General features: G+C 39.7%; 1 protein-coding gene across 6 annotated transcripts in view; it reads right to left on the bottom strand.

Annotated features, from left to right (window-relative positions):
- Nucleotides 1-1,155: 1,155 nt before the first annotated feature.
- The window catches only part of LRRC3B (leucine rich repeat containing 3B), a 41,646-nt gene continuing 26,454 nt past the window's right edge, over nt 1,156-16,347 (bottom strand). For all 6 annotated transcript variants that reach the window (XM_062603524.1, XM_062603525.1, XM_062603530.1 and 3 more), the window contains exon 2: nt 1,156-2,410. In XM_062603524.1, coding sequence (XP_062459508.1) covers nt 1,474-2,253 — 780 coding nt within the window. In that variant the 5' untranslated portion in view covers nt 2,254-2,410 and the 3' untranslated portion in view covers nt 1,156-1,473. The remainder of the gene's footprint in view (nt 2,411-16,347) is intronic.

The raw sequence follows: 16,347 nt of genomic DNA, 5'->3' as shown, positions 1-16,347 counted from the left end.
TGTGCATATTAAAAAAAAAATAAATTTTTTATTTTGCTGTTTGCTTACCTGCCTTGAAACAAATTTTGGGTATTCTTTCAACAATGGTCTGAAAGAAGATGAACAAACTTGTGCCCTCTAAAGAGCATAATTGTAACACAAATAATGGATAATCTAATGGGAGCTATGACCGAAGTTCCCTGATTTTTTTGAGACTGCTCTTTAACAGTTGTTTTTGCAAAGCAGCATTTTGCAGATATTTTAATCAACCCTTCTGCAATCCGTATTCCAATGTCAATTACACTAGATCTGTGTGGACGGACCCAGAGACAAGTATCATTTTATTATGGTAATGAAGGATGAAAATAATACATTGTTGCAAATTAGTTCCCTTTGAAACTTTCACCTATGAAAGGAGAAAACCACCATGGTTTTGAAGACAGCAGAGCTTTAAAAATATCAATTTCATAACCAAGGCCGAGTTTAACTACATGGGCTTTACATTTTCCTAAGCATTTATCTGTAAAAACATACAAAAATATTTCCTAACACACAATAGGATATGCCCAGTCTGTGTGTTCACTTATTTCATTCAGCTTTTTACAAAAGACAGCATATAAATATATATAATATAAAGCTACTTTTAGTTACAAACCAATATATACATTAAAAAGACTAATTTAATTAACCCTTTGTTTTTAAGCACCACTGGTCACACTCTAGTTTGAACAGTACACTAAGTTTGCTCTTGCCTTCTTGTTGTCCTCCCCATGCTGGGAACACCTGCCTGAAGCTCATGAGAGGCAGTAAGTGGGTGTAAGATGAAAACTCACTGTATTTCCCCACTTACCTCTTTTCTAAGTCTGTAATGCAGCTCCTTCATGTTGGCTCCTCCACCATGCTGTTGAAATGCCCTCCGGGGGCTTACCCAAACATCAGTCCCATAACACCTGGAGTCAGGACACTTTCCTCTCCCCACGTCTTTTTTCTGTCATGGCAAGCAACCCCCAAAATGGGCTACTATTCACCTGGCACCCTCCATGCACCTTCAAGACCTTCTGATCCTGGACTTCTCACAATCCACTTTGTCATCGCCCCTCTCTTCTACCTTACAAACACTGATCAAACCAAGTGTGCTTGGGCACAGGACAAGCTTCTAATCAATAAATTACTCTGTTTTACATGGTTCAAATTTGAGCTTTTATTTGTTTTTTAAATTAAAAAAATAAATTTCATTATTAAATAGTGGAATGGGTCTAAACTAATGTTTACACATTAATTCACTTGCTTTAGGGTACCACCAGAGAAATAATTAAAGCATACCACCCAGACAAAACTTTCTGTTAGAAAGCTCAACAGTGGCATAATTCAGTTAAACAGGAAAAAAAAACCCAAAAGTCTTAATGTTTACAATGAACGTTAGAAGTAAACCTCTGGTTTGAGTGACATCCAAATCTAGTTTCCATCACAAAGGTAATCATTGTATTCAGAATACTATACCACAGTGCTAATGTCATCAGCTTCATCTGGTTTCTTTTGCCTGCTTGGCAGGGATTTCAAGTACTCAAGGTGCCTCCTTGCATCCTCCTGGTTTTGCCGGACATAATAAACCACATATGAGATCACCATGGTGAACCAGCCAAACATGGTGACCAGCATGGCATAATCAGTAGTCTTTTTAGGAAGGTTGCAGAGGTCAGCATCATTGGCAGCATTGAGGAACGGTCTCCCCGCGTGTTCATCCAGCACAGAAGTCTTGCAGATGACGTTGTTGGCCGTCTCGTGGTTGGAGGCCATGCTTCTCAACACCTGCTGCAGCGTGCAGTCACAATGCCAGGGGTTGTTTGCAATTCTGGCTCTGGCCTTTAAGTTGTTGAAAGCGTTTTTGTGCACGCTCTGAATTCGGTTGTCGGACAAATCCAGAGTCTGCAAGGTTTCTGCCACCCCTTTAAAGGCGTGCTCATCTATAAACTCAATCCCATTTTTCGATAAATTAAGGACTCTCAGTTGGTGCAAGTCCTTAAAAATTTCGTTGGGGATAGATGTTATCTGATTAGAGTCCAAATAAAGTAAGACTGTTTCTGGAGGAAGATCTCTGGGTATTTCCTTGAGATTTGCATTGCTACAGCTGACGTTCAGACCTCCAGAGTGAGAACAGAGGCAGCCTTTCGGGCACATACTGGCAGAATGAAAGCACAGTATCATGAGGACAAAACTTTGTAAGAGCAGACACATGGAGAGGGAACGAGTTAACCACAGGTCTACCAAATGCATGCTGGGCTGTCAGCATAATCACGCGACCATTTTTCATTCAGCCGACAGTGGTGGGAAAAAGATCGGCAAAGCTGAAACGTGGCTTCATTTTCTTCAGTGTAATTAGTGGACCATCACATGGGCTTCCTCATGGTCAATACTCTTTTTAGAAGCACACCTACAGAAAGGAAGGAAAAAAAATTCCTTATACCATAAACTCCAATCTTAATTTTGTATTCATTAAAAAAAAAATAGAAATAAAATGAAGGTGAAGTGAAATGCAACACTGAATAAATATCTATTGTCCTATCAGTGTACCACAGGATTTATGCAGGTAACTCCAATTAGCATTAATCTGAGTTTAGTGCACAAATCCCAAGGACATTTTTAAGAGAATAGACTACATTTATTACAAATTTCATAGGTTTGGGCTTAAATACTTATTAAAGGAGGCACTGGCTTGCTTTTGTTACAGATGTTTCTAAAACAGCTATAAATCTAAATTACATTTTCCCTTGCTAAAATAGAAGATGTATTAACAGGAGCTTAGAGATGGATCTCCAGCAACAGTGACAAGTAAGCAAGGAATTTGTGGTGGCTAATGTGAACTTATCTCAAAATAATTTACACTATTTTAAGTCCAAATCAAAGTACTTCAGCAAGGAAACATTTTTACTATACCAAGAAACAAAAAAAAACAAGTAAATCAAATGTTGCTGAAAGACACCACAAACATCCATCATTGTCTTGTTTGTCTCCCCATCCTGCCCTTCTGCTTTTGAACCCCAGATTTCCTGTAACTCCAGCATTTTGTGAGACCCATAGAAATAATGTTTTCTTGAAAAATTTCTTTTTGTTTATCACAGAGAAAAAGAAAGAAATGTAACAATTGCTAAAATCTCACACACTCACCTCCAAACCAAATAGAACTCACACAAACCTATGTACAAGCCAAACAAAAACCATCTTATTCATGGCATGCAATTTGCTAAAAGAACACATGAAAAATAGGTTCTGCTTCAGCTTCTCAAGTTGGCTTAAAAATAGCAACTATCCAGAAGCTTTTCCATTTTCTCCTTTAATTGAAGTACAAATACAGAAGTCTGAAATGCTGACCTATAAGGTTTCAAAGACAACCACATTTAGTTTTTCCCCTCTTACGGTACAATGTGAATTTTTAACCACAACAGGTCCATTTGCTTTCATGTACATGCCCTCTGTCTTTGTAGCAGCTTGGATATCTGCAGCCTTATTTGCATTCTCTTACTGCAGCTACTGCAAGTAGTAGTGTATCACCACTACTCTTCAACTTATTTATTGATCGAGAGAGAGATTGCCCAAGAACCTAAACAGAAAGTTTACACTTGGAGTCCATAAAACTTCTACTGTTCAATTAAAAAGAAAGGAAATTGTCAGCAATGAGAAATTGTGAAGTTAAGCCTGCAAATGTGAAACCATTAAGAAGGGCTGTAAGCAGAGCACAAAAAGCTCCCATTGAGGATAGAGAGGGGCGGTAGTATCTCCACAATCAATGGAGTTCTGCAGGACCTCTGTTTACACGAAAGCCTGCTGCACTGGTTGCAACCTCGCCATTTCTCTCTTTGGCTCTTTGGTCACTGCAGTGCCTGGTCTTTAGATCAGATAGAAATCTGCTACAGAAGGAGACAAGCTCCAGAAGCTGCTTTTTTCCCAGCCTGCCCCATGAAGAATGCTTGTCCCATGGAAAAACACTTGTTTTCCTTTCCCTTCATGTTTATGTGTCTCACTGTGCTACACCAAAAGTATATGAGCAGTCAGCTCATCACCACAGAATGAGCATCATCTCATCACTTAATACTTGTACAAAGTGCCTTCCTGCCAGTGATACTGCAGTCCTCCTGCAGGAATGGACCGAGGTGAAAGAGCAAAGGCCTGAAGGAGTCTCAGATGCTTAATTTTGTAGAAGCATGTGACCATTAAATATCATACTTCCTTCAGTACAGGCAGAAAAAACCCTGCCAACCTGGAATTACACCATGTATCCTGCCAAGTCCTCCATAATGCTGCTACACCACCAAAGATCGTATGTCAAGCACCAAAGACAATATGGAACATCCCACTGAAGACAAATGAAACTTTTTTCTTTAATGTATTAATGTGCTTAGAGTGGAAGAATTAGGGTCATTACAGACTAAGCAGGAAAGTGTTTAATGAAGCAATGCCTCTTCAAAAGAGATAGCTAAGTAAATAGATAAAAGGAGAAAAACTCCCACTGTTTTGTTAGAGCAAATACAAGTTAAAACCCATAATTAAAAACCCAGTCAACAAAACTTAGCTGAACAAGAACAAAGCTCAGCAAATTCTCAGTAATTTAACCGTAAGCAACCCAAAGGGACTGAGCATCAGTCAGGGGAAACAGAACTTTGTTTACTTCCATGATCAGAATATCTTATCCAAGGGATAGCTGAGGTTCAGGTTTCACCAACAAACTTACAGCAAGGACTTTCTTGACTCACAGGTATCCCAGTGACTGCAACAAGAGAAAAGAGAACTAGGATCCTCAGATTTGCAATGCTAAAAGGAAGATTTTTGGCTTCTTGAGCAGCTAATTTTTGCTTGTAACAAAAATAAAGGTAACAAAGTTAGACTAAAGACAAGAGATATATACCAGACAGAAACATTAAGACTACAGAGAAAGGCATGGAAGATGCAGAATTAAAATAAATATATGAATTAGAAATCTGCAAATCAAGAAAAAAGAAGAAAAATAAGTAGTAAATAAAAGCACACAGAAATTACAGCAATATTTCAAGCACAGGTAACAGCATAGGATAAAAAGGCTTTTTGTGTACATCTCTAAAACACATATATAAACATAGAAAACCTAACATAGAATTCAAATATTGCAGGGCAATAAAACTATAGAGGGAAGGTCACACAAAAGAATTCTTCATAGTTTTGCAATTTAAACTGGTTTTCAAGCTTTCCTAGATCATTCATATACAACAGCATAGGAAAACGTACAAATCCTGAAATTATGAAGGAAAGCACATTTGCTTTTAATGCACAGTGAGATTTCTACTGAGTTTCAGGTGCCAGGTACTTGTAGATGACTGCCTTTCAAGCAAGGTGCAGAGACTGTATCTTAGCATCTGGATGCAATACCACTAAATTGTGTATTTGACTAGTAACCCCTCCTCACAAGAAATGAGTGATGTAAAGAAGCATTAGTCCTTCCCACTTCCCACCTGGAAAAAAAAGGCCTCACAAATCTTCAAATGAAGTCCCAAACACTTCTGTTGAGGAGGGATCAATAATATCACCCTTTTCCTGATGCACATTCATGGCATTTGAGCAACTACATCATGCTTCTGTTGCGTGCAAAGACTGCCTGTCACACACATCACGCTGTGAAGGATATTCAGCGATAGCAACTCCATTTCTGTATTAATAACGTACTAGAATGTCTGTTCTTGCCTTCAAAGCTGGATCCCCTGAGGAAGAAGACTGCACTCATTACCCCAGCAATGTCAAAGGGGTGACAGCTGACTAGAGATGCTCAGCACCTGTACACACAGCTTGTATTTGGCATTACATGATTAGAGAGGAATTTCTTGTTCCTGTAGTTTATGTGCTCAAACGAGCAAGCAGGAATGGAAAGAGGCAAAAGGAAGAAGCCAACAGATAACCACAGGGGGTGGCCTGTTGGTTGCATCATGATTGCGCTCAATCTGTCTGGTCTGTCACTTTTCAACCACCAGAAAAACTAATTTTAGGCACAGTACCTGGAGAAACCCTCATTGGAAAACAGACATGTCCTAAATGACACTGCAGAGCTCCACACACCTTGGGATCACACAGTCCTCCACAAATGACACTGTTTTTTCACGAAATACCAAAGGCATCCTATGAGTAACTGCTGGCCCTCCATATTGGAGATGAACTGCACATGTCAAGGTGCCTCCTGTCCTCACATACAGCCCACAGACTCACATACAAATCTACCAACTGCTCATATTTATATGTGCAGCTCTATACCTTCAAATGAAACTCTCAGCTCCCCAAAAACCTTCAAGAGATCCCTAGAAAACCAGCTTGACTTTTCAAGCCAAGTTTAAGTAAACTCCTATCCTTCAGAGTAACAACTCTGCATGCCAGCATTGGAAGTTTGATATAGCATTAGAAAAGTCCAGGAAATAAAGACTCTGCAGGGCTCTTTTTTCAGACATCCTTTAGAGCAAACTTGCACTTTGAATAAATGTTAAAATTTTATAACTAAAAATGCATTAAAAGAGTACATTGTAAAAAGATCATTATTTTATCTGACTTCCACAAAATTACTGAGATGTTTTATAGTTTTGGAAGACCTGACATTATTACAATTTTTTTTTTCTCCTCTTTAAGACATTGACTATGTTGGTATGTAGCAAAGATGCTCATTGATAAATCTAGTCTCCTATTCTCTATTAAAATAGATCTTTACCATATTGACTGATTTTGTTTTGAATGAGGTTTAGCAAATTACCCACTGAAATAGAAACCACTTGTCTTTTTAATAGATTGTTTTCCTTGAACTCTTCTTCCTGTAATGCTGATCTGTTACCGCACACATAGATCTGCCTTGCTCTCCACACTCAGAGAGACCTATATTAGAAACCTATATATTTTCTCTTTGTACTCTTTTCCCCCTGCCCTGTTGTCATAAAATGCCATATACTAGTTTATCTCTAAAAATATTACCTTTTATGTAGTACTGACAAGACAGCCATGAGCTGGAGACTAAAGGCTTAAATACTCAGATGATTAGCCCAGCTGGAAAAACCAGTTTGCTAGAAGACTGAGGACAGGACAATTTTACCTGAACCAAAGAAAGAGATTTGCCACTACTACTTCCAAATAACTGCAGATAGCATACTTATGAAGAACCAAAACAGAGAAGATATCCATGGGAAGAACTACTTCTATACATCCTATCCTTAATCAATCTTATACTACCTTCCACTAAACTACACATTGGATTGCCCTGTGCATCTGTATGCTGTGTTTGAAAGCAGCTGAGCCTCTGGAGGCCAACAGACTGTACACACTGGGGGAAAAACCGCCATGAAATCCTGCCTGCCTCTTCCAACACCTGTGGGCTGAATCTGATCATAACTGTTTAAAAACACAAGAAGATAGATGTAAAAATGTGGAGCCTCCTTCTTCTACATGTTACTCTAAATCTGTTCCAGGATTTAGATGATGGCTCAAAAGCAACAGAGTCAAAATAACAGTAATTAATTATTAAAAAAAAAAAAAAAGGTATTTTTGTTCACTGTGGATGCGTGATAAAGCTACACCATGGCAACGTTACCAAGTGAGTACTGAGCCTAAAAGTGAGGATACCTGCAAGCTGGCGATGAGTGGGAGCTGCGGGACCCAAAGAACACAGCAGCTGCGTCTCATCTCTGTGCTGCTTGTGTGCTACGGTACAACAAATTTCATGGGTACCAAGTGAATTCCTGCAGACAAACAACCCAGTCCTTTAAAACAACACTGCCTGTGTACTGTCAGTGGGGAATGCACTGTGGCAATCTCACTAGCTGCACACGCAGACTCTGAGTTGGGAAACTTGATGGTGGCTCCAGGACAATGACAGGAGATGCAGTTTAGAAGATGAAACAAGAATCTGGTCTTGAGTCTTGGGACAACCTCTGTCCTTCACTCATCTCTCCCTGGCACTCCTCAAACACAGTGCTGCTGCCTGGCTGCTTCACAGCACAGTTATGTTGAAGGCAGGTAGGCAGTCAAACCAGGAAGAGCCAAGAATTGCTTGCAAGGTGCCAGGTGATGTAAATTCACAGATGAAAGTCTCTGGCAGTGGAAAATTTTCAGGATTTCAGAGCACAGCAAGATGAAATCCTACAGCAGTAAGAACAGAAATTAATAGAAGCCAACAGCAAATGAGGTGGGGAAAAGGGGTGCAAATGATCATTGATTCAATGAATAATTGAAATGTCATGATTAATCAGTGTGAGCCTGAACTCCAAGTACATAATGGATTCATTATCTGATGAAACACCAAATGTACTCAAGCTAGAATATTCTCCTCTAAGACAGGACTCAGAATGTCAACATTTTGTTCCCCAAAATCTCCCAGTATAGACATCTTTCCACCAGCTGCTCATAGCAAACCAGTCCCAGTTGCAGAAGCAGACTGTGTAGGTAAAAGTTACAGATCCCAAGCTACGAATACCCTCTCTTAACAGTCGTGGAGTAATAAATGATAGAGAAGAGCCAAATGAACATTTTAGGCAGGCTATAATCACTTTATGATTGTGAGATCATTGAATGTATAACTCCTTATTACAGATTAACAGCTTAATTATACTGTGTGGGCAAATGAATCAGCACTTTAAGACTGATGAGTTGGGTCCACGTTAAAAAACGTATTTGACTTTTCTCCCTTTTATTGTCAAGTTAGGAATTATTTCATAACTCTCAGCTGATAAATAATTGTGTGAAGCTTAGCAGATATAATAACAGATCAAAGGCAGAAAAATATTACCAACTATCTCCTATCTTTCCTATGATGCTTTGCTCTAGGAAGTCTCCTGTGGAAGCATATTTCCTGGAGTGAAATTTGATATACTTGAATGAAATTAAAGACACAGTTGTCAGGGATGCTACTAGACCTCCTTCTTTCAAGCCCTAACACAGACTGAATCACTTGCTTTTTAGAAGACACTCAGTGCTGCCTTCTTTTCCTCGTTATCTCTTGCATCCTCTTCATAGGACTACAAAAGGCTCCTGTCCCTTCCCTGAGCAATATACCCTTCTGGGAAATATAAACCACATTTCATATGCATATCTATGCCATTTGAAAAAGGAAAGAAAGCATTATATATGCTCACAGTGCATATATAATGGCAACATGAAGTAAATTAAGAATTAAAGTCGTAAGATAGAAATAAGATCAATATAATCTCTAGAACATCATTTATCACTATATAGGCAAGAAATTGGCTTGATAATCTATACAAGCATAAAAAAATGCTCAAGGTATGCCAATTACTGCTCAGCAAACATATCTGCAAAATGGATGTTTTTTTTACCCCTATATAAGAACATAAAAAACCGCATTAGAGATGCTAAGTGGAAATGCTCCAACACAGACAAATGACTGTAAAGAGTTCTAAAAAGCCATGTAATTTGTCTCTGGATTAATTATTCGTGTGCATTACAGTCAAAAACATTTTTAGAGTTTGGAATTATAGCTACTGAGTCTCAGTGACATTTTCTGAGAAAACATCAACAACCATTCTGTTTGGCAAGAAAACCCTTTCCAGCAGCAGCTGAGTCAATCCTCCATATGATCTGTACTAGAAAATAATATACTCTGAAGGCTTAAAATAATCTGAAGTGGAAATACTTTGTATTCCTTGGGTAAAGAGACCCTGACTCAAGTCTGTTCTAAAGTCTGGTTTTCAATAAATCTGACAGAATCCAATGGAAAGTGTTTTCAAAATAAAAGGTCAATTTCACAATATTTGCTCATCTATTTTTCTCGCATATAATAAAATAACGTGATCAAAGTGAAAAACATGTGCTTAGTTGGAGCCATATGCAATAGCTAATGATGGGTGCTTCTTCAACGTAATTCTGCTGCAGTACCGTATCAGGGAAAACACCTTCTCAATCTCAAGATAATTACATTGACCACCTCAATGATTACCAGCATAATCAGTGACAAGTCTTTCAATTTAATCTTGATAACTGCATCTGGTGACTGCAGATGGTGTCCAACCGAAAATCCTGTTTTTATTCTGCAAAGTATAAACTAACCCCTCCACTGGTAACAAAACCAGTGCTATCAGAAACTAACAGGCCTTTAAAGTACCACCTTGCAAAGATAAGCAAGATTCAGACCATCTATATACCTTTCTTCCACTTTTAAGAGTGCTTATTTGGTTCTGCATACTGCTGTCTTCAGGCTCATTTGAGGTTCATCCAAGTGTTCCTGTAACTTAGTAGGCAGTAGGAAGAGGTAAGTTGTAATTAGGCTGGGGAAGCTGAAGCTGTGTTGATAATAAAATCAGCAAGGCAGAAATAAACGTGCAAACCTGAAGGGACCATTCAGCAAGGAACATGCTAGCAGCTCGGTAAAGTTGACAACAGTTGCACAAAGAAGACAGCAAGACATCTGCTGGCAGCAGATACCTCAGCATCCTAGGAAATGTGTTACAGACTCCAAAGAAAGACAGGGAAGGGAGGAGGAGAATGAAGCAGAGCATGACTGAAAGTTGCTTCTTCCAGCTGTTCCTCTGCCACAGTGCAAGTTCCCAGGAACTATAGTGTGCTACCGCAGATGAGACCATCCTTTGGGTTACATGACTCAAAAGGAAACACAGATGTGAGAAGAGGCAGTGCCACAGTGGCATCTTAGCATCCAGTTTGGGATCTAGATTACCCTGTTATCTTAAACCACAGGAAATCAGGGATGTTTCTCTCCATGCACAACTGCCCAGTGACATAAACACAGAGCAATAATGTGTGATACAAGGAATCTGCAAGGAAAGAAACCAGGGCAGTAGAAGGTACTGCTGGAATAAAACAATCTGATTAACACCCACAAGATGAGACCACAAAGAAAAAGAACATACTCCCAGACCGATTACTGTGTATGAAAAAATCTGAAAAGGAGAAGTGGGGGGAACCACAAGCTAAATTAGCAATAGGGGACAGCACTTCAGAATAGAGTACCTCAGCAGTTATTAGTTCAGCTCCTTGTGCTTTCAAATATCCTACCTGTACAATAATAGGACATTTGAGAGGTATGCAGGAAAATCTGATTTAGAAAAATGCAAGAAAAATGAAATGTGTAACATTTGTACATAAAGGAAGCCAACAGAGTTTGAAATTCCCAATTAAAAGTTCTAAACTTAAAAATGAATGCTCGACATCACCAACACACAATCTTCTATTGAAGAAATTAAAATTGTGACCTACCAACACATTTCAGAAAATGGTAAAAGAGACAGCAAGTATGGAATAATTATGAGATCAATAAGCAATTAAACAACTTTAAAATGACATTCAAGTAACCTTCTGGATTGAAGTGACACACTGAGTTAATTACAAGCCATTTGGGCTTGCCAAAGAAAGTGGCTGATCAGTGATGCTGGTTTTGCTATGTCCGTGGTTATTAAACCTGCACACTGCCACTTGCATAGCTGAGCAAGCAAAGCGCACATCTACAACAACACACACATATGTACTTCCCATTTCTGCACCAAGGCTGTTAAGCAAAAGTATCATGAACCTCTACCACATCAAACCACCCACAAGTAAAACCACATCCCCACTTTAAATATTTAATCCATGAGCAACTTCAAATAACTGTAATTTCTTTCTCATCAGCTTGCCAGAGAAAATTATCTTTTTCTGTCAATGAATGCCATAGTACCGAGCTAATAATAGAATTTATTTCTGTATTTAGATATCATTACAGCTCTAAAAGCTGAGACAGTCTGAAATAGTTAGACACAGGGCTTTTGTACTTTCATGAAACCAAGATTAGCAGGTTCCCATCAGGACTAGCGCTTAGCTCTGCTGGCTGCTACTGGCATTACAGGGCGAGGAAAACAGTAGCCCAAGTACAGCCTCTGCAGTTCTGCTTCAGCTGAGGATCTCCCAGGCAAGCAAAATCTAACAATGGAAACCTTCAATGCCATCTTGTGCTGGTAGCACTTCCCTAATTAAGAGTTTGAGGCCAGATGGAGTCATTAGATCATCTAATCTGACCCTCTGCCTATCACATGACATGTCATTTTACCAGCAAACATCATATTGAGCCCAGTAATTTAGATCAGACTAAACCATGTCAGAACTGAGGAGACTGGGTACCCAAGGCAGTACCTTTTGTACCCACCATTCTCCCACCATCTTGTACCAGAAGGTAACAGGAGACTTCACCTGGGTCTGAATGCTCCAAGAAAGATCAATTCTGTCAACATCCACCATAATAGTTAAACTACTCTAGCAGATGTGTCTGATCCAGCAGGATCTAGACACCAAGCAAGGGTGTCTGCTTTCAAAAGAAAGGGTATGGTGAAAGAAAACATTTGACTGCTCATCAGAAGCAGTTGTGTGTTAGCACTTATCTCCAAACAAGAGTTAGAAAAACCGGCTATTGTTTTAATGTGCTGGTGAGTCAGGCCCTCAGCTGCCACTAAAGGACTTTGCAAATTACATGTGTTCCACCTAGGCAACAATCAGCATGTTTTCATTTTGAAATGACTGCTCTGGAGCATGACAGGAAGATACCGAAACTCAGTTCAATAAAATCTTTATTTTTAAAGACAAGAATGCATTTGCTCTTTGTGTGTCCCCACGGAGGTTATACAGCCAAGTTGACTTTGGCAGAGATAGCTGATACAAAATGCAGGAGTTCTGAAGGGAAAAAAAAAAAAAAAGTATCTTGATTAGCTGGGCAACAATCCAATGAGCAAGACACTCAAGGCTGAAAGTTCACAGCCGAAGCAGCTCAGGTAGAAATAATTTATAGCAAATTAAGTTAGGTCATGATAATGAAATTTAAAGACAAGTGGGACATGATTTATTTTACTAAGGCTTGTTCAAAACTGAAAACTAAGCAGAGCTAACAGAAGGGCTAATTTAGCTCTAGTTACAGGTGGTACTGGCACCGAGATAAACTTAACTTGACATATTTGGAATGAGGAAGAGAAGAACAGGATTTAAAAAAAATAAAAAAATTAAACCATTTTTCCAAATTGCAGGAGGGAGCAGGGCAAATTCACTCCTGCAAATCATTACTACTTGTTTGCCAATTTTAAAACATCCTGGCACACGGCCCTCAGTGGACACATGGTGGAAATACCTGATTGCAAGTGTCTGGAAGGGATGGAGACCAACACCTGCACTGCAAAACCCCTGCCATCAAGAAGCAGGAGAGAGGATGGAAAACCCTAATGGGAGTAGCTCTTGGAACAAGAGTCACTAGAAAGCGGCAGCCATGGCAGGAGGGATATTGTTATCATTGAGGGCTTTGCAAGTTACCTCAACAGGTTATCTAGTGGCAGCCCAGGGTCTGGCTTTGTTTGACAACAGATGCAGTGCTATTATGTCCTCAATTGTCCCTCCTGCCACCCACCTGCTTCTCCCTCCTCATGCTGTGAAAAAATGGCATATAATGAGAAAAAGAAAGAGCCACTTTATAATGGATAAATGCAGCACTTTGCGGGGGAAGGGAGCGGAGGGAGAGTAATGAAAAAGCATTAATATTAAAGTAATAAAGCTTGTGGCCATTTTTCAGTCTGAAACGCATGGCACCATAAAACAATACTTAAAGGCACCCACTTCTGTTCCAAACCACCTGCATGCTAAAGGACCCTGCTATTACAGCACAGAAGTTTTCTGTGCTATTATAGCGCAGAAGTTGTTTACTACCAGTCTCATTTCAGTCTGATTCCAAGAGAGACATAAAGGTGAATTTTTTCACTTGGTGTGAGAGCCCAAGTAGCCTCAGGTTTTCTTTGGTATGGCAAGCCCTGCCCAGTCACCTGCAATCCCTGTCTGGTCACTAACCACTCATTTCTAACAAAATTTATGAAAGTCACATCGGAGCAAAGGGAATCTGTCCCCAGTGCGTGGCACACATACACCCTCCTAAATCAAGATAGTCTGACTTCCACAGCCACCACAGAGGATGCAAAGAGCATGTGCTGTTCTATGGCAAGCAAAGAGACTGCAAGCTGGCAAGCAGCTGGTTACCCAGGGCATGAGCCTCAACAAAGCCCTAAAAAGCTGTTATGATGAGTCACTTCACCTGCTTTCCTCTTCATTAGGAAGACACTCTTCTTCCTCAAACTTCTCCTTTCTCTTTCCACCAAAAAAACCTGTTATCTTGCAAATAATAATTCTAAAATTCTTCAGAGTCGCAACACTGAAATGTACTTTGGCATCTGTAAACACCTCTGCAGACAGGGAGAAGTAGCCAAATCAACCATCAGCCCTGGACCTGTCTTACAACTTCAACTACAATATTAACCCACAAACCTATCATTTCCTATTACGAAGTTACTTTCATGGTTGCATAAACAACTTCATTAAGAATGAGTGATCTCATTTAATCATTGATTAAAATAATTGATTAAAATAATTGATTTTAACAGCTGCCTTAATATGGCAATCATTTATTTATAACAAAAGAAATACTACCTTCTCTTAGAATCAATGTTAGTAGTGAGATGAGAGAAAATATCTTCTATTTATAACCTGCTAATAATTATTTTAAAATTATTAAAGTATTCCCCAGGTAAAATTGTACAGCCTACCTTTACTCATTAAAGTAAGATATGGCTGAAATCTTGATGGCAGATGAAGAGAAATAAATAAAGGAAATTATTTTACGTCCTTCTCTTTACAGTGCCATTCTTTCAGTTAAGTCATTTCTTATTTCTGCTGCGGTTTTCATAGCATTTGTATCAAAGGTGTTATTGACACTTGAATGGATTTTTTAATATTATTGGAACATGTTTTCTTCCTGCATTTTATGAAAATTTTATAAATAATTATATAAAATGTGACTTTTAAAAAATTAAAAACTTTCAAACCCCAAGACAAAAAAATGTATAAAACATTATACAATGTATAAAACATATAATATGAACATTTTTAGTTGAAATACAAAATTTATATAGCACTAGCATTTTTCAGTCTTACTGAAAAGATGGTATTTTTTCTTCAATCAGTTCAGCTTTCAGTGGAGCTTTCAGTCAGCTCTCCTCAAAATGAAGAGAAGGTTCTTCAGTGTACTAAGGGATACAGCCTCTTACAGACTGGTGAACAGGATGCTGCTTGTCTGGGCTTGCACTAAAGATCTTAGTAATGATGTGGAGCAGAAGCTCAGATGGTTGGACAGAGCCTTGGGTGACATGGTTTAGTGGGAGGTGTCCCTGCCCCTGGCAGGGGGGCTGGAACTCTTAAGGTCCTTTCCAACCCTAACTATTCTATGATTCTATGGATTCAATAAGATCATACAAAGAGTCTGTAAGACTAGACACCTAATATGAGGTAAGTTATGATATGTTATTATAACATACCTATGGACAAGACACACACTTTGCAACCCTGACTTAACAAGAAGCATTAACAACAAGATCATAGAATCATAGAATGTTTAGGGTTGGAAAGGAACTTAAGATTATCCAGTTCCAAGATCCAACAGTTCCATGTCCTTTTTATGTTGAGGACACCAGAACTGCACACAATACTCCAAGTGAGGTCTCACGAGAGCAGAGTAGAGGGGCAGGATCACCTCCTTCGACCTGCTGGTCACTCTTCTTTTAATGCTGCCCAGGGTATGGTTCGGCTTTCTGGGCTGTGAGTGCACACTGAAGCCGGCTCATGTTCATTTTCTCATCCACCAACACCCCCAAGTCCTTCTCCGCAGGGCTGCTCTGAATCTCTTCTCTGCCCAACCTGTAGCTGTGCCTGGGATTGCTCCGACCCAGGTGTAGGACCTTGCACTTGGCATGCTTAAACTTCATGAGGTTGGCATCAGCCCACCTCACAAGCGTGTCAAGGTCCCTCTGGATGGCATTCCTTCCCTCCAGGGTATCAACCGAACCACACAGCTTGGTGTCATTGGCAAACTTGCTGAGGGCGCACTCAATCCCACTGTCCATGTCAGCGACAAAGATGTTGAACAAGACCGGTCCCAACACCGATGCCTGAGGGTCACCACTCATTACTGGTCTCCATGTGGACATTGAGCCATTGACCACAACTCTCTGCATGTGGAACAGAAGATACGCTGAGGAAAAAAAACAACCTTTTTTGTGCAACAGTGCCAGTAGAAGGCAGCCCAAAAGACGGCACAGCTACCCTGAGAATAATTACTGCAATGTCTGCAGTCTCCCTGTAGTTTTGAGACAGTGCCACAGTTCCCACCTGGCGCCTTTCTTGCTTGCATGCAGGAAGAGGAGTGACCCTGGCAGATCCCCATGTGATGCTAAGCTGTGTCCTTGCTGCTGAGCAATCCCAAGAGCTGGTGGCTGTTTAAGGAACCCTAAGAAACTGAAAGGCTTTTTAAAAGTTATTATTAACATAAAACATGCAGAGCCATGCTGGAAG

The sequence above is a fragment of the Pezoporus occidentalis genome, unplaced genomic scaffold (assembly GCF_034315485.1).
Source record: "Pezoporus occidentalis ecotype Australia unplaced genomic scaffold, CSIRO_AGI_Poc_V1 ctg80, whole genome shotgun sequence".
Lineage (NCBI taxonomy): Eukaryota > Metazoa > Chordata > Aves > Psittaciformes > Psittacidae > Pezoporus > Pezoporus occidentalis.
This window is presented reverse-complemented; position numbering and strand designations above follow the sequence as displayed.